Source organism: Palaemon carinicauda, chromosome 35 (assembly GCF_036898095.1).
Source record: "Palaemon carinicauda isolate YSFRI2023 chromosome 35, ASM3689809v2, whole genome shotgun sequence".
In the NCBI taxonomy this organism is placed as follows: Eukaryota; Metazoa; Arthropoda; class Malacostraca; order Decapoda; family Palaemonidae; genus Palaemon; species Palaemon carinicauda.
The window spans coordinates 70,664,916-70,683,357 of record NC_090759.1 but is presented as its reverse complement, the minus strand read 5'-3'; the positions used below and the strand labels follow the sequence as shown (position 1 = coordinate 70,683,357).

At 41.6% G+C, this 18,442-nt stretch overlaps 1 protein-coding gene across 2 annotated transcripts in view; it reads left to right on the top strand.

Annotated features, from left to right (window-relative positions):
* nmdyn-D7 (nucleoside diphosphate kinase homolog 7) overlaps window positions 1–18,442 on the top strand; it is an 83,554-nt gene that overhangs the window by 23,976 nt on the left and 41,136 nt on the right. For both annotated transcript variants that reach the window (XM_068359277.1, XM_068359279.1), the window contains 3 exons: window positions 3,016–3,182; window positions 4,705–4,866; window positions 14,375–14,582. In XM_068359277.1, coding sequence (XP_068215378.1) covers window positions 3,016–3,182; window positions 4,705–4,866; window positions 14,375–14,582 — 537 coding nt within the window. The remainder of the gene's footprint in view (window positions 1–3,015; window positions 3,183–4,704; window positions 4,867–14,374; window positions 14,583–18,442) is intronic.

Sequence of the window (18,442 nt, the reverse complement as noted above, 5' to 3'; positions counted from 1 at the left end):
TTCGTCGAGCTAGGGAGACTCCACCTCCGCCCTCTTCAATTCCATCTTGCAGCTCATTGGGACAAGGGTTCGACTCTCGAAGCAGTCTCTATCCCAATCACCCAAGAGATGAAGACCACTCTCCTGTGGTGGAAGAACAATCTCCTTCTCAGGGAGGGCCTATCGTTGGCTATTCAGACCCCCAATCTTCATCTCTTCTCAGATGCATCGGACTCGGGCTGGGGTGCGACCTTGAACGGACGGGAATGCTCGGGAACGTGGAACGAGGAACAGGGATTGCTCCACATCAACTGCAAGGAGCTACTAGCAGTTCATTTAGCCCTGCTGAACTTCAAGTCCCTCCTGCTAGGCAAAGTGGTGGAGGTGAACTCAGACAACACCACAGCCTTGGCTTACATCTCCAAGCAAGGAGGGACCCATTCGAGGAGCCTATTCGAGATCGCAAGGGACCTCCTCATTTGGTCAAGAGGTCTAAACCTCACTCTGGTCACGAGGTTCATTCAGGGCAATATGAACGTCTCAGCAGATCGCCTAAGCAGAAGGAATCAGGTCATTCCCACGGAATGGACCCTCCACAAGAGTGTGTGCAACAGACTTTGGACCTTGTGGGGTCAACCTACTATAGATCTGTTTGCCACCTCCATAACCAAGAGACTTCCGCTGTACTGTTCCCCTGTTCCAGACCCTGCAGCAGTTCATGTGGATGCTTTTCTAATGAACTGGTCCCATCTCGACCTTTACGCATTCCCACCGTTCAAGATAATAAACAAAGTTCTGCAGAAATTCATCTCGCACGAAGGGACACGGCTGACGCTGGTTGCTCCCCTTTGGCCTGCAAGAGAATGGTTCACAGAGGTACTTCAATGGCTAGTCGACATCCCCAGGACTCTACCTCTAAGAGTGGACCTTCTACGTCAACCTCACGTAGACAGGTTGCACCCAAACCTCCACGCTCTTCGGCTGACTGCCTTCAGACTGTCGAAAGATTCGCTAGAGCTAGAGGCTTTTCGAAGGAGGCAGCCAGTGCGATTGCCAGAGCAAGAAGGGTTTCCACTCGTAGAGTCTACCAATCTAAGTGGGAAGTCTTCCGAAGCTGGTGTAGAGCCAATTCAATATCCTCTACCAATACCTCTGTGACCCAAATAGCTGACTTCCTTCTACATCTTAGGAATGAGAGATCCCTTTCAGCCCCTACGATTAAAGGATATAGGAGTATGTTGGCTTCAGTTCTCCGCCACAGAGGTTTGGACCTTTCTTCCAACAAGGACCTTCAAGACATTCTTAAGTCTTTTGAGACGTCTAAAGAGCGTCGTCTATCCACTCCAGGCTGGAACCTAGACGTAGTCTTAAGGTTCCTTATGTCATCTAGGTTCGAACCTCTCCAGTCAGCTTCCTTCAAGGACCTTACCCTCAAGACTCTTTTTCTCGTCTGCCTTGCAACAGCTAAGAGAGTCAGTGAGGTTCATGCCTTCAGCAAGAACATTGGTTTCACGACCAAATCTGCAACATGTTCTTTTCAGCTCGGATTCCTAGCAAAGAACGAACTTCCTTCACGTCCTTGGCCTAGATCGTTTGAAATACCTAGCCTCTCCAACATGGTAGGTAACGAACTAGAGAGAGTTCTTTGCCCTGTCAGAGCTCTCAAATATTATCTTAAGAGGTCTAAACCTATTCGAGGACAGTCAGAAGCCTTATGGTGTGCCATCAAGAAACCTTCGAGGCCCATGTCCAAGAACGGGGTTTCGTATTATATAAGGCTTCTGATTAGAGAAGCCCATTCTCACTTAAAGGAGGAAGACCTTGCATTGCTGAAGGTAAGGACCCACGAAGTAAGAGCCGTAGCTACTTCGATGGCCTTTAATAAAAACCGTTCTCTGCAGAGCATAATGGATGCAACCTATTGGAGGAGCAAGTCAGTGTTTGCATCATTTTATCTTAAAGATGTCCAGTCTCTTTACGAGAACTGCTACACCCTGGGACCATTCGTAGCAGCGAGTGCAGTAGTAGGTGAGGGCTCAGCCACTACATTCCCTTAATCCCATAACCTTTTTTAACCTTTCTCTTGAATGCTTTTATTGTTGTTTTTATGGTTGTTACGGTAGGCTAAGAAGCCTTCCGCATCCTTTTGATTTGGCGGGTGGTCTATTCATTCTTGAGAAGCGCCTGGGTTAGAGGTTTTGTAGAGGTCCTTTAGTAGGGGTTGCAACCCTATATACTTTAGCACCTTTGGGTTGATTCAGCCTCCAAGAGGAACGCTGCGCTCAGTAAGGAAGACGAACTTAAAAAAGAGGCAGAGTAACGGTTCAATTCGACTTCCTTACCAGGTACTTATTATTTCATTGTTATTTGAGATAACTGTTATATGAAATATGGGATACTTAGCTATCCTTTAATCTTGTACACTGGTTTTCACCCACCCCCCTGGGTGTGAATCAGCTACATGATTATCGGGTAAGTTTAATATTGAAAAATGTTATTTTTATTAGTAAAATAAATTTTTGAATATACTTACCCGATAATCATGATTTAATCGACCCTCCCTTCCTCCCCATAGAGAACCAGTGGACCGAGGAATAATTGAGGAGGTGTCAAAAAGAAGTACTTGAGTACCTGGCCACAGGTGGCGCTGGTAAGTACACCCCCTTCTAGTATTGTGATAGCTGGCGTATCCCTCCATAGAATTCTGTCGGGCAACGGAGTTGACAGCTACATGATTATCGGGTAAGTATATTCAAAAATTTATTTTACTAATAAAAATAACATATTTCATGCATTTTGAGGTGCTAGAATATTTCATATTTGTCATGGACGATGAATACTGTACAGTATTTGTATTCTGATAGATTAATTTGTTAAGATCCAGAGTATTTTAATGTAAATTCATCAAAATCAATATAGTTATTGTTTTTGTTCAAAAAGACTAAATGTTCCTCTACTGTTAGTAATGTTTTTATTCTACTTTTTATTAAAATAGTCTTAAGTTTTCAAAAATGTGTCTCAACCTTTCGTTTTCAGTACGACTTACGGGCACAGCGGTTATTTTTGAAGAGGTTCCAGATAGAGGGAATTGACGAGAGGGATCTCTATCTTGGAAATACTATCGTAATTTTATCGAGACAGCTCAAGATTACAGACTATGCAGATGCCACCACCAGAGAACACATTAGTACTAGAAGACAGAGGTGAGAATACAGTATAAGTGAATTGGATTTTCATCTTCAATGAAATTCTAAACAATCAAATTGACAGTTGCAAGGTAAATGTTTCAATTAATGATTTACTGTACATTATATAAGTTTCAGAAAATTGTGGGGTGATCCATATTATGGCAATGAAGATGGTGGATTGCAGATTATAGAGGTTAAATGTTAGAATTGGAGGTTGCATACATTATCTGGTAGCGAGCTGACCATATCTGTTATGCAGTTGAGGGGACGAAGCAGTAGTATTTTATCTGACAAATCTTGAAATATCCAAACCGAGGATAATAGATGATATGGAAGGTTGAATTACAAATGAACGCATGTAAGCTATAGTAATACCACTCATTTCCCATACTCTTAGAACAGCTGTCAACAGCATTAGACTCTCCTTTAGAGATGCAATAAGCCTTGGATGAGTACCTTCAAATTGAGAATTTTCAAAGCCAAGTTCATGTATGCAATAGTATAAAAGCAGAATAAAATAAAAATGGTTTAACTTCTTTTTTTAAAAGCACTATGTTATACACTGCTGATAACAGATTACTTTGGTGATAGTAAGACCAAGAATAATAATTAAGATTAATAATGATAATGAATATAGTACTATGTATTGATAATACATAGTACTATATTAAACATGAAGTTGATACTACAAATGCAAACATAATGATAATGTAATTGTTGTATAGATGTACTATATTGGAATTTGTGATGTTGCTGTAAATAACAATAAATTGAAACAAGTACACTATCTAACCATTGCCAGATTATTTAGTTAATCTTTGGGAATAATTATAGAGAAGCTAGTTTCGGTGAGTTAATTACTGACATCAGATAGTGCATTTGAAAGTGGCCTATTCTATAGTGAAGCGCACTGAAAACTTTTGAAAGTATGTTAGAATTTTAGCACAGTTTCAAGTTGTACACTGGATCACCAATCAGTACCCTCCCTTATTATCCTCCTTGATCCAAAGTATAGGATTATTTGATGAAAAAATCAGGAGATGACACTTTTTGACATTATGAAAATAAGAAACCTAGTTATTAGTAACAAATACTCTATTGTTTTTATAAAATTTGATGGCGTTGCTGAAGGATTAAAAAGATACCTTTAATAGTTCTTGGTTACCAATCAGGTTTTGTTGCTTATCACAGGATTGATCATAAAAGAATGCTGTATATGAAACTGAGGGCCTAGAAGATTTATATGTTTATAAATTTTTCTGATAGGAATTGTATTGGTATGTTTTGCCTGTTGATAATTTTTTTTATTGAATCCTATTTCCACTTGAACCTTGACATTTTGGTCAGGTGTATAGCAGGGTTCTACTTTCATTTGCCATGTCAAAAAATTTTGTTTTAGGATACTTTATTAAGCTATTTTTTGTATAAAGCATATATATTGGTACATTCTGTAGAAACAAATATGTTTACCAAATTTGTAAATTTTTGAACCTGTTGATAAAGATTTGAGGATTAGCGCCATTACTCTTATTTACAGAACTTTTGCAATGGTAAAACCAGATGCAGTACACAGACTAGGTGAGGTTATTGACATCATACAAAGCAGAGATTTTGAGGTCAGCCAGATGAAGATGGTTCAGCTTTTAAGATCTCAAGCAGCTATGTTTTACAGAGAACATGAAGGCAGGCCTTTCTTTGAGTAAGTATTTTTTGTGTTAAAGCCATTTATCCATGTTTTAATGCAGTGATATTTCTCCTTTTGAAGTCTACCTATCCATTTGTTAGGAGGGGCTAGCTATGACGCGTCCTTGGAACTTATGAAGAAATTATACTTGATAAATTTCCTAAAATGAGATCCAAGGAATGTAAAAGACTGTTGATCCTGGACTATGAACTATCTCTCAAGAGCAGTGCTTCCACAATTTGAACTCTTGAATCAAAACCATAGACTGATGCACCTTTTGTGATTTATGTAACCTTCTGGTGATTCCATCCTTAAGAAAATCACTTGTCAGCCTTATGACTTGCAAAGAGTTTTACGGTGAATAGTGACATATGTTAACCCACTTATGTTGATGTTTAGTGGTGTAATAAGCAAAGGAATAAAGATAAAAAGAAACTAGAAAAGTCATCAGAAAGCTGAATAAATTTTCTATATAGCTTCGTGAATGGATGACTGTATAACTACATGAAATGATGATGCACCAAGTTCGTCTTCTGTTCCTCAGAGGGATAAAGAAATTCCCAAGCCATTCCTATAAAGAAGGATAGAAGTATACAATAATTAAGAAATAAACAGTAGCCAATAAATTCCTTTACTTCATAGACTAATGTCTGAATGTTGTCCTTTTGTTAAAGGAATTGATTGGCCATTCTCACGTCTCATTGGATGAATCTCCCTTGCCTTTTTCTGAAGGGTAAAATGCATGATGTCAGAGCATTAACCACTTTCCTCAGATTTCCTAAGAATTTATCTTTAGGAAGAGTTCTTGCAATATAATTATGGAGAACTTAATTTTTTATTTGCTGATCATTATTTGAAGAGTGCCTTGTACGATTTCTAAGATATATTTTGTCTTGAATCAATAATTTTGACAAGGGACATATTGAAATGATTGTATTGATTATTTTTTTTTTTTATATCGATTTCAATGTAACTTGCATATTATATTTTGAATTTAGAGTGAATTTCGTTGTTGAATCACAACTTCAAATGAGCCAGTTAAATTTACATATGTCAAATTATAAAACTATTTCCTCGGTTTGATATGTATCACATTGTATACCTAATGTTCGCTGAATTCGTTTTCGAATCAACTTCTAATAAATCCATTGATTCAACTAATGAAGAGGTCCAAAAATATTTCTTTGGTATTCTCTATTAGATTGTAGCTAACACTGTGATTCTTGGTTAGTAATTTGAAAAGTGAGGAAGTTGACTTTATGGTGAATTTCTTCTTTATATTTTCCATATCTTATATGTTTTGGCATTATTTTAAATAAATTAATTGACTTAATTTGTGATATGTACAGTAGTCTTTGGCTTAAGTTGTTTATATGCATCGCTTCCCTTCTGCCTAGGAAGTGTGTTATTTAGCTTGTTCTATTCAGAAGTAAGTTTCTTGGAAATTAAACATGATTTTTAATCTATAATCTATTATTTCCTTACTTTCCTCTGAATAGAACTAGTGACCCACCCTCTTCCCCACTTTTGAGGTGATACTTACCTATGATGTTCAAATTCACTTAAATCTGAGGAATTATTTAAATTGTTCCATCACTAACCCTTGGCCTCTGCCATTGCCGTCTGTTTCATCCAATCTAATGAGGAGGGTTTTAATCTATAATTTGAGGGAGGGTGGGTAAGAAGGCAGGGTGGGGTTGGTTATCCAAAATCACCAAGTTGACGTTTTAACCCTTTTACCCCCAGGCTATTTGGAAATTTCCAACCCTTAACCCCCAGGAGTTATTTTTTTTCAAGCACATTTTGCAGTATATTTTTTTTAAATTGCTCTAACAGCCTTAATTTTCGTCATAGAGAGGTCAGGTTGGTCTCATTCTCTTGGAAAATGCCTGAGGTTTCTCAAAAAATTATCAAAAATATGCAAAAAAAAAAAATTGAATAGCAGTTTTTGGCAAGGACGTACCGGTACGTCCATGGGGGTAAAAGGACGAGTTTTGTGAAACGTACTAGTACGTCCTTTGGGGGTAAAAGGGTTAACTTCATAGCTAGTTCTATTCAGAGGTAAGTAAAGGAATACAGTAATAGATTTTAAAAAATTATGATGTTTTGTTTAATTCTGATTAACATTTGATTTTGTTAAGTTGCATGATATATAAAGTGAAATAACGGTGATTAAAAGTTGTTCATCATGAGAATTATGCTATATACTGTCTTCAGTAGTTTTAATGACTTATACAAAATATTTTTCCAGTTTTGTGGATAGGTTGAAAACCATTCATGCTAAATACTTGAAATTTTAATACTGTATACAGATGGCAACACTATACATAAAAGATACTTAAATGCTCACAAATTCAATATACAGTAGCACTTTCAGTTAACCAATCTATTGAGATGAAAAGAAAGTGACCAGTTAACCCTTTAACCCCCAGGCTATTTGGAATTTTAAATATTTAACTTAGCCGGTGAATATATAGCTGCAACTCTGTTGCTCGACAGACAAAAAACTGTACAAAAAAAAACTCGCCAGCGATCGCTATACAGGTTGCGGGTGTGCCCATCAGCGCCAACTGTCGGCCAGATACCAAACTCCATGTAAACAAAGACTCAATTTTCTCTCTGTCAACGTGTCGACAAGACGTACTTTACTCGCTGTTGAAACCTGGAGTTTTTCCCATCATCTTTGGTGAAGTACTATATTCTGGTTTGAGCTTTCGCAGTGCAGGTGTTTTATCTTCATCTTAAATCTTGAACTCGTTTTGGATAGATTTAATTTTTGGTGACAAAGAGAGTATGGACTTTCTTTGACTTTTAAATGGCCGACCCTTCCCTTAGACGGAAGTGTGTTTAGGCTTTTAGTAATTATCTTATCACGTTATAAATTAATTATAGATTTTCCTCTTCGATTAACTTTCCATTTATAATAAACATAAAAAATAAATTTTAATGTTTTGTTTATATGCGACCTTTCCTGAGATTAGGCGGTCCTAACTTGGAAACCGAAGTTAATCAACGTTGAGCCCTTTAAATCGTAAATAGCTTTTAAAGAGCTAAGGATTTAAAACTTTTTAAATGAAATATTTTATGAAAGAATTTCTTTGAATAGTCTTCGTACTGTTTTCAAAGATGAACTAACGTGTACCAACCGTGTTTCACACAATTGTACATAATTCCTTTTGTATATATTATGGTTGTATCTTCGCTCTTCCCTCGCACTAAAACGAACATGAAAATTCAAGTCTGGTGTTTCCTCTGTGATTTTGTCTGTCTTGTGAACTTGTCATGTCCTGTTGCCTTGAGGTTTTGTATATAAGGAGAGTGTTCCACAAAAATATAACTCAGTCGTTTCCAATCTGCCTTTGATTTCACAACCCCTCTCTCGGCCCGTCACAAACGTTTAGTTTATTTATGCTACGCAGTTTGCGCTCTATCGTTACGATAGAGAGAGAGTGTATCACGGTTTCACTTTGCAGAAAGAGTAAATCGATTCTGACGTTTTGTTCATTCTTTCAAAGCTTAAATGTTTTAAATTCTATTTTAAAGGAACTTTTTAATTGAAAAACCTTTCAGTTTTTTCCTTTGGTCAAATAACATGTTTTTTTGACGAAACGTAATTGGGCTCTTCTCTTAGGTGCGAAATCAAGAGAGAAAGAGAGAGAGATATAGAGACGGAGGGAGAGAGAGGAGAGAAAACGTTCCGTTCAAGCGGGTAACGTTGTTCTCGAGTTACTCTCGTCCCTAGTCTCTGTACGGGGAGAAAGGATAAAACGTTTTTAGTTTTATTCTCGTCTCCAGGCAATGTACGGTGAGAGATTGAAAACGTAGTTTTGAATGAACTAGTGTTTATTCTCTTCCCCAACCACTGAATTTTTTTTTTATCTTAAAAGATGTTTACTGTTTTTTTTGCTGGTATTAATGTGCTTGCATTATATGCCTGATTTCGCATTTACTACCTTTTGATGAGGGTAGAATTGCGTGCTTCAGGTAGAAATCAGTAAAAGTTTCGATTTCAGTGAAATAAGTGCAAAACAGAAAATCGTAGTGATAAAGTGATATTGCGCAGTGTTACAGTGTTGCGTCCGAGGGTTCGTCTGTTCGTGCCTATCGTTCACCTAGTCCGGGACCTCTTGCAAGCTCCCAAGCCCAGGGGAGAAGTAATGTCGTACGACTTATGTGTTCGAGAGGCCTTGATCAGCGAACAGACGTTTCCCTCTATGGTATCGGGTGTATCTTACCAAGATCTCCCCTACCATAAGGCGAGAGAGACGTTTTTTCTCCTCGTCATCCGAAGGCTTTTCGCATAAGAAACCTGTAACAAGGTTTCGAGACCCTTAAGCGAAAGTCAGTCCTTTCAGGACAGGTCCAGCGTCCTGGTTGCAGCCATTAGGACAGCTCTGACCCTATGCAGTCATCGGAAAACTGCTCGCCGCCTAACAAAAGCGTAACACAGACTCCGAGAGTCTTTTTTGTTGGCAAAGTGTTGCGGTCACAGACGTTACCCTCGTCTCTTACCGCAACCATTTCCGTGGATCCTTAATGGGTTGTACGGCAAGACATGCAGAATATGCTTGCCTCCCTTATGGAAGACTATTCTGCCGATTAGTCCGTTGAGTCTAGCCGTTTATCTCATCGATATCCTGGCTTTCAGCCAACTTAACGTTCCTTTGTGCATCCTGTTGACGTTGGCGTAGCTAAGTCACGTCAGTCAGGTTGTTTAGAACCACACTCGATGCGGTCTCGTGTGGATTTTCAGCCACATTTGGACGTTAGGCCACTTGCTGATGCTCCTGTTGACGTTCAGGACGTTCGCTAACAATCGGAGTTGACTTGTTTTGACGCTGTGCGTCAACCTCCGCATTCTAGTGTTGTTTTGACTGCTCAGTCTAGGCAGTCAAAGCAGTCTTGATTGGACGCTGTGCGTCCTCACGCACCTGTTGTTGTTGACAGTTCAAATGTTGACAGTTCACAGACTGTCAAGCAGTTACATGACGTTGCGTCCTGGTCCGCTACTAATGCACCAGTTTGTGTGGACTCTGCTTGTAAAGCATTGCCACCACGGTAGGTCTCTCCCTTGCTTGAGACTCGGCTTTTATCGGACAAGGTTCCTTTAGATGAGGAAGTTGCTGTTCCCCCTCCTACTGATATTCCCTTGAGGACTCTATCAGACGGAGAGGAGCCTTAAGCTGCTTAGCCCTCTATGGACTTTAATTAAATCATGCTGATTTTTAAGGATCTTTGTCCGGATCTTTTTGTAACTGCTGCTCCTCGTTCGCCTAAACGTCAGAGCTTACACTAGGCCTAGCTACTTCGAAGCCGTTGTTTATAAGCTAGTGCTCTCTCGCTCTCCTAGAGAGCTTTACGTCTGCTAAGCGACTGGTTTATCACCAGGAGGAGTTTGGGGGATACAGCCTTTGCTTTCCCTTCTTTTAAACTGGTTTATAGAGCGAGAGTCTGATATGACACGAGAGAAGTTCTCGGCTTGGGAGTTCCTGCCTCTGCCCAGATAGACTTCTCAAATCTCGTAGACTCTCCCTGGCGCCTGGCCAGGAGACGCTCCAAGTTTTTTACAGGTCAACTTCACAGCTGTTTTCGAGCCTTTGTAGTTTTGCTGTACAATTATGTCATGCATAAACAAGGCTTTCAGGGATGGAAAGCGGTACCGCCTCAGTCGCTAACCCCGTCTGTTGCCGCACCTGCTCCCGTAGACCCTAAATGGGCTTTGCTGCAAGACATGCAGTCCAAGCTTGCGTCCTTGATAGAGGACTTTAATGCGGAGAAGGTTGCTGCCGAACCTTCTGGCCAACAACCTTCCAACTGGTCGGTTGTGCGTCCTGTTGACGCTGAGGTAACCTTCTCGCGTCTACCAGTTGAGGTGGTTCCTCCACCGATGCGACCCAGTGTGGGTTACCAGACGCACGTTGACGTTAAGCGACGCTCGGAGGTGGTTGTTGACGTTCAGGACGTTCAACAACCATCAGAGGTGACTTGTTTTGACGCGGTGCGTCAACCTCAGCAACCCGGTATGGTGTTGACTGCACAACCCAGACGGTCTAGACAGTCTCGGGTGGACGCTGTGCTTCCTCGCGCACCCATGGTTGTTGACAGTTCACAGACTGTGCAGCAATTCCATGACGTTGCGTCCGGCTCTGTCACGCATGCACCAGTGCGACCGGACTCAGCGAGCCAGACGTTACCCACTCCGTTGCCGTTTCCTCATCAGTTTTCGGATGAGGAACTATCTGATGAGGACGTTGCTGAACAACAAGACGATCAGCCCCCAGAATAGATCAAGCCCTGCTATCCATCCAGAAGATGCTGAAGAAGGAACGCTGCTCAGTCAGGCTGTGGATGAGTCTGGTGGGGACGCTGTCATCCCTGGAACAGTTTGTATCACTAGGAAGACTACACCTCCGTCCTCTTCAATACCATCTGGCTTTTCACTGGAAAAAGGACAAGACGCTAGAAGCGGTCTCGATCCCGATTTCCGGAAAGATAAAGTCTTGTCTGACTTGGTGGAAGGACAATATCAACCTAAGAGAGGGTCTTCCCCTGGCTGTTCAGACTCCCCACCACGTTCTCTTCTCGGACTTGGGCTGGGGCGCGACACTGGACGGTCGGGAATGCTCAGGTCTGTGGAACTCGAGTCAGAGGAGCATGCATATCAACTGCAAGGAGCTGTTGGCAGTTCATCTGGCCTTGAAAAGCTTCGAGTATCTCCTTCGAGGCAAAGTGGTGGAAGTAAACTCGGACAACACCACGGCCTTGGCGTACATCTCCAAACAAGGAGGTACCCACTCACTGACGTTGTACGAGATCGCAAGGGACCTGCTCATCTGGTCAAAAGGTCAAGACATCTCCCTAGTAACGAGGTTCATCCAAGGCGACTTGAACGTCATAGCAGATTGTCTCAGTCGGAAAGGGCAAGTAATTCCAAACGAATGGACCCTCCACAAGGATGTGTGCAAGAGACTTTGGGCCACTTGGGGTAAACCATCCATAGATCTCTTTGCAACCTCACTGACCAAGAGGCTTCCAATCTATTGCTCTCCAGTCCCGGACCCAGCAGCAATACATATAGATGCTTTCCTCCTAGATTGGTCACATCTGGATCTCTACGCATTCCCACCGTTCAAGATTGTCAACAAGGTACTGCAGAAGTTCGCCTCTCACGAAGGGACAAGGTTGACGTTAGTTGCTTCCCTCTGGCCCGCGAGAGAATGGTTCACCGAGATACTTCGATGGTTAGTAGACGTTCCCAGAAGTCTTCCTCTAAGGGTAGACCTTCTACGTCAGCCACACGTAAAGAAGGTACTCCAAAGCCTCCACGCTCTTCGTCTGACTGCCTTCAGACTATCGAAAGACTCTCGAGAGCTAGAGGCTTTTCGAAGGAGGCAGCCAGTGCGATTGCTAGAGCAAGGAGAGCGTCTTCCATTAGAGTCTACCAATCGAAGTGGGAAGTCTTCCGAGACTGGTGCAAGTCAGTTTCTGTATCCTCGACCAGTACCTCTGTAGCTCAAATAGCTGATTTTCTCTTATACCTGAGAAAAGGACGATCCCTTTCAGCTCCCACTATCAAGGGCTACAGAAGCATGTTGGCATCGGTCTTCCGGCATAGAGGCTTAGATCTTTCCAACATAAAGATCTGCAAGACCTCCTTAAGTCTTTTGAGACCACCAAGGAGCGTCGTTTGGCTACCCCTGGATGGAATTTAGACGTGGTACTAAGATTCCTCATGTCAGACAGGTTGGAGCCGTTACAATCAGCCTCCCTGAAAGATCTCACTCTTAAGACTCTTTTCCTGGTATGCTTAGCCTCGGCTAAAAGAGTCAGTGAGATTCATGCCTTCAGCAAGAACATCGGATTTTCGTCGGAAAAAGCCACTTGTTCGCTGCAACTTGGTTTTCTAGCCAAAAATGAGCTGCCTTCTCGGCCTTGGCCTAAATCTGTCGATATTCCCAGCTTATCGGAGATCGTAGGCAATGAACTAGAAAGAGTCTTATGCCCTGTTAGAGCTCTTAAGTTCTATTTAAAGCGTACTAAACCTTTACGAGGCCAATCTGAAGCTTTATGGTGTTCAGTTAAGAAACCATCCTTGCCTATGTCAAAGAATGCTTGGTCAGACTTTATCAGATTGTTAATACGAGAAGCTCATTCACATCTGAGTGAGGAAGACCGAACTTTGCTTAAGGTGAAGACGCACGAAGTTAGAGCTGTAACAACTTCCGTGGCCTTTAAGCAAAATATATCTCTGCAAAGTATAATGGACGCAACCTATTGGAGAAGCAAGTCAGTGTTCGCGTCATTTTACTTGAAAGATGTCCAGTCTCTTTACGAGAACTGCTACACACTGGGACCATTCGTAGCAGCGAGTGCAGTAGTGGGTGAGGGCTCAACCACTACAATTCCCTAATTCCATATCCTTTTAATCTGTCTCTTGAAATGTTTTTTATGGGTTGTCCGGAAGGCTAAGAAGCCTTTCGCATCCTGGTTGATTTGGCGGGTGGTCAAAGTAATTTCTTGAGAGCGCCCAGATTAGGGGTTTGATGAGGTCCTGTTGTATTGGTTGCAGCCCTTGATACTTCAGCTCCTAGGGGTCTGTCAGCATCCTAAGAGGATCGCGAGGCTCCGTAAGGAAGACGTACTTATAAGGCAGAGTAATCGTCTAAGTCGACTTCCTTACCAGGTACCTATTTATTTTGTTTTTGTTATTTTGATAACTTCTAAAATGAAATAAAAACTCTTAGCTCATAAGATGTAAACATATTTAACTGGTCTCTACCCACCACCCTGGGTGTGAATCAGCTATATATTCACCGGCTAAGTTAAATATTTAAAAATGATATTTTAATTATAAAATAAATTTTTGAATATACTTACCCGGTGAATATAAATTAAATGACCCTCCCTTCCTCCCCAATAGAGACGCAGTGGGATGAGGAGAAAATTGAGTCTTTGTTTACATGGAGTTTGGTATCTGGCCGACAGTTGGCGCTGATGGGCACACCCACAACCTGTATAGCGATCGCTAGCGAGTTTTTTTTTGTACAGTTTTTTGTCTGTCGAGCAACAGAGTTGCAGCTATATATTCACCGGGTAAGTATATTCAAAAAATTTATTTTATAATTAAAATATCATATTTCCAACCCTTAACCCCCAGGGGGTTATTTTTTTCCCTGCACATTTTGCAGTATATTTTTTTAAATTGCTCTAACAGCCTTAATTTTTGTCATAGAGAGGTCAGGTTGGTCTCATTCTCTTGGAAAATGCCTGCATTTTTTCGAAAAATTATCAAATATGAAAAAAAAAAAAATTTTATAGCATTTTTTTGCAAGGACGTACCGGTACGTCCATGGGGGTAAAGGGATGGCTTTTGTGAAACGTACTAGTACGTCCTTTGGGGGTAAAAGGGTTAAATCATTGTTGGGAATGTTAATGTACTACATGATCTTTGTACATTCACATTTGCAGTATCACACTTTTGGCTTCCTGGACACATTTTAATGCTGATTTGAACTTTTATTAGGCCTCTGCTAGATTATGTAACAAGTGGTGCAGTTGTTGCAATGGAATTGATTACCACGGACGCTGTCAAGAGGTGGCGGGAAACATTAGGTCCTACAGATTCGGAGGCAGCAAGGCAAGATGCCCCAGACACAATAAGAGCAAAGTTTGGCAAAGATAAACAATCTAACGCAGCTCATGGATCAGATTCTGATGTTTCGGCAACAAGAGTGAGTACTTTTTACTTTTACTTATTTATACAGTGCAGTAGCATTCCAATTTCAAATTGTATTCAAGACCTTTATATCTCAGAGTGAGTTAAAAGGAATGTAACTTTTATGATATAATTTTTCAATATTAAACTTACCCGATAATCATGTAGCTGTCAACTCCGTTGCCCGACAGAATTCTACGGAAGGGATACGCCAGCGATCGCTATACAAGAGGGGGGTGTACTCACAAGCGCCACCTGTGGCCAGGTACTGCAGTACTTCTTGTTGACACCACTTCAATTTTTCCTCTGTCGTGCTTCCGGCAAGACGTTCATGGATACGCTTATAATTTTGGAGTCTTGTTCACGGTTTTTGGTGAAGTATTGCTCTAAGATTTCAGCTTTCGCTATTCAGGAAGTTTTATTATTAGCTTAGCTAGCTTTTGGAATTAATTTGATTAATTATGGTGACGAAGAGAGTATGAACTCTCTTTCACCTTTAAATGGCCGACCCTTCCCTTAGACGGAAGTGTTGGTGTCTAAGAGAGTATAGACTCTCTTTCTTAATTTTGCTTAACAAAAGTTATAGATTTTTTTTTTTATCTCTCCGCCTTTTATAGGCCTCTTCGATTAACTTCCTTTTATTATAAACTTATTAAAATTAATTTTTATATTTGTTTATATTCGACCTTTCCTAATAGTAGGCGGTCTTTTCTTGGTACCGAAGTCTATTAACATTGAGCCCGTCATTTCGGTTTTACCTGTTAACATATTATGCTATTTTAATGTTTTTGAAAGAATTTCTTTGATAGTCTCGTACTGTTTTCAAAGTTGAACTAACGTTTTGTTTTGTCTCTGCAGTTGTTGACGTTCAGAACGTTCAACCTGCGCTCTATCGTTACGATAGAGAGAGAATTTTCACGGTGTCACGTTGCAGTAAGAGTAACCGTTTCTAACGTTTTGTTCATTCTTTCTTAGCTTAATGGTTTTAATTCTAATAAAGGAACTTTTTATTTGGGAAATATTTCAGTTTTTTTCCTTTAACAATAATATGTTTTAACGATATATATGATTGGGCTCTTCTCTCAGGTTCTAAGCAAGAGAGAGAGAGAGATATAGAGACGGAGGGAGAGAGAGCTGGATAAACGTTTCGTTCAAGCGAGTAACGTTGTTATCGTTTTTGCTCTTCTCCCTAGTCTCTTTAGGGGAAGAAGGTAAACGTTTCATGAGTTTTATTCTTGTTCTCAAGCTTTATGCGGTGAGAGATTTTAAACGTAGTTTATTTGATCTAGTGTTTAGTCTCTTTCCAGCCACTGAATTATTTATCTTTCATTAGATTTTTCTGTTACATTGTAATTCTGTTTTCGCAATTACTAACTTTTAAGGAAGGATAGAATTGCGTGTTTCAGGTACAAACCACTTAAAGTTTCGAGTTCAGTGAAATAAGTGCAAACAGAAAATCAAAAGTGATTAGCGCAAAGTGTGTCAGTGTTGTGCGTGAGGGTACTTCTGTGCGTGCCAGTCGTCCTCCCAGTCCGGGACCTCTTGCAAGCTCCCAAGCCCAGGGGAGAAGCAATGTCGAAGGGCAAAAGGGTTCGGCAGGCCTTGATCGGCGCACAGAAGTATCCTCGGTGGTTGCGGGCGTGTCTTACAGAGACCGTCACTCCCACCCGCAGACGATTGAGCCCGTCTTTTACTCGTCTGCAGAAGAAATGTCAGGGAGAAAACGCTGGACTCAGGTCTCAAGACCTCTCAAACGCAAAGTCCAGACCTCAAGAGTTCTACAACCTGGTTGCAGTCATTGGATTAGCTCTGACTCTCCGCAGTCATCAGGTGACTGCACACCTCCTAAGAGAGGTAAGGTGATGCCGCAACAGACCTCATCTTCTGTTAAGGCTTTGCCTCAGCAGACCTTAGCGTCTGTCGACCCCAAGATGACTTTGCTGCAGTCCATGCAGTCACAGCTTGCGGTCTTAATGCGTGAGTGTCAGGCTGAGAAGGTTACACCTCCTCCTGCGATCGCTCCGCCTCACCGCAGTCCAGTCTGCCAGGCGTACGAAGTTGAGGTTCCTCAGGATACCTTACCGCGTACTGAGTTGCCAGTTACCAGCGGTGTGCAGCAACCTCCGCCTTCCTTAAGGCAACCTCAGCAATGGGAGCAGGAGTCTTATGCCTTACTTCCTCCGCTTCCGCCTGCGGTTCCACCAGCGAGGCATCAATCTCTTGAGGTACGACAACCTCTTCCATCCATGAGGCAGCCACCTCAGCACTCGCTGCAGCTTAGGCTAGCACCTCAGGAACCTCAACTCGCGAGACAAGAACTGTGTTCTGCGCAGCCGCTACCTCAACTCTCGCAGCTCACACCTCAGGAACCTCAACTCGTTCCTCAGGAACCTGCTACTGCGCATCCGCTACCCTTACAGCAAGCGCAACTCTTGAGACAAGAAACTCATGCTAGGAGTCAGCCACCTCAACGCATGCATCTGCCACTTTCTCCTCAAGAGCCTTTCCCATTCAACTTTGAAATAACAAATGACAATAATAACACCTCATTACTTTCATAACTTGCATTTGTAATCATATACATGTATGCCTACACAAACATTATGATAATGGAGGTTATTCGTATTACTTGAATAAAAAAAAAAATATATATGTATTCCTTGCAATATATTTTTAACAAATCGCAAATATGGCAAAATACCTTCAAAACAAAAATGAATCATGAGTTATGAATGTAATGTAAATATTATGTTGATATTAAAACCCCATGCAAGCATGCATGAAGTAATGCAGTGTTGCCAACAGGGCGTGTTTCCCTGTCCTGAGGTGAAGTAGATTATAGATCGTATATTTAGTGCAGCTTAATTCTACGATTATCATGCCTGCTATCAAATTCATCAACAAAACAGTCTAAATCAATTCCCTCGGCACGTGCACTTTCATGGACAGTAATGCGATATTACTCAATCTAGCACTGGTCATGGAATTTCTGAGAAATGTTACACGCCATGCAACATGCTCTGCTTCTCTTACAGCATGCTCTACATACAGCATGCTCTGCATACAGCATGCTCTACATACAGCATGCTCTGCATACCTTACCGCATGCTTCTCAGTCACACATCTTTGGTTGTTGCCAACTCACTAGACTGTCAAGCAGTTTCATAACGTTGCCTTCTAGTCTGCTGCTTTTGCACCAGTGAAACCCTCACTGAGAGAACTTAGCTTTTCTCGGATATGGTCCCTGTAGATGAGAAAGTGCTTTTCTCCCTCCTTCTGATATTCCCTTGAGGACTCTGTCATTTGGAGAGGAGCCTTTTGCTGCGTAGCCTCCTATGGACTTTTATTTAAGCATAACATGCTTCCAGGGAAGGTAATGGTTCCACTTCAGTCGCTAACCCCGTCTGTTACCACACCTGCTCCCATAGACCTTGAGCTGTGTTGCAAGACATGCAGTCCAAGCTTAGTCCTTGTTAGAGGATTTTTTGTTTACGGAGTCAGTGTGTCACTGGGAAGACGTTCAACAACCAGCAGAAGTGACTTGTTGTGACGCAGTGCGACAACCTCAGCAACCCGATAAGGAGTTGTCTATACGACCCAGACAGTCTAGACAGCTTCGGGTTGTCACTGTACTTCCTCGCTTCCCCATGGTTGACAGTTCACAGACTGTGCAGCAGTACCATGATCTTGTGTCCGGCTCCGTCAGACGACTGGCTTTTAAGAGCCCACAAGTCGTCGCTGTCTGGAGATTCTCAGATGGACTATGGATCTGACCAAGGAACTGGGCCTCCTGGTCAATTTTGAGGAGTCTCAGCTCGTCCCATCCCAGACCATTGTCTACCTGGTTATGGATCTTCAGAGTCGAGCTTTTCGGGC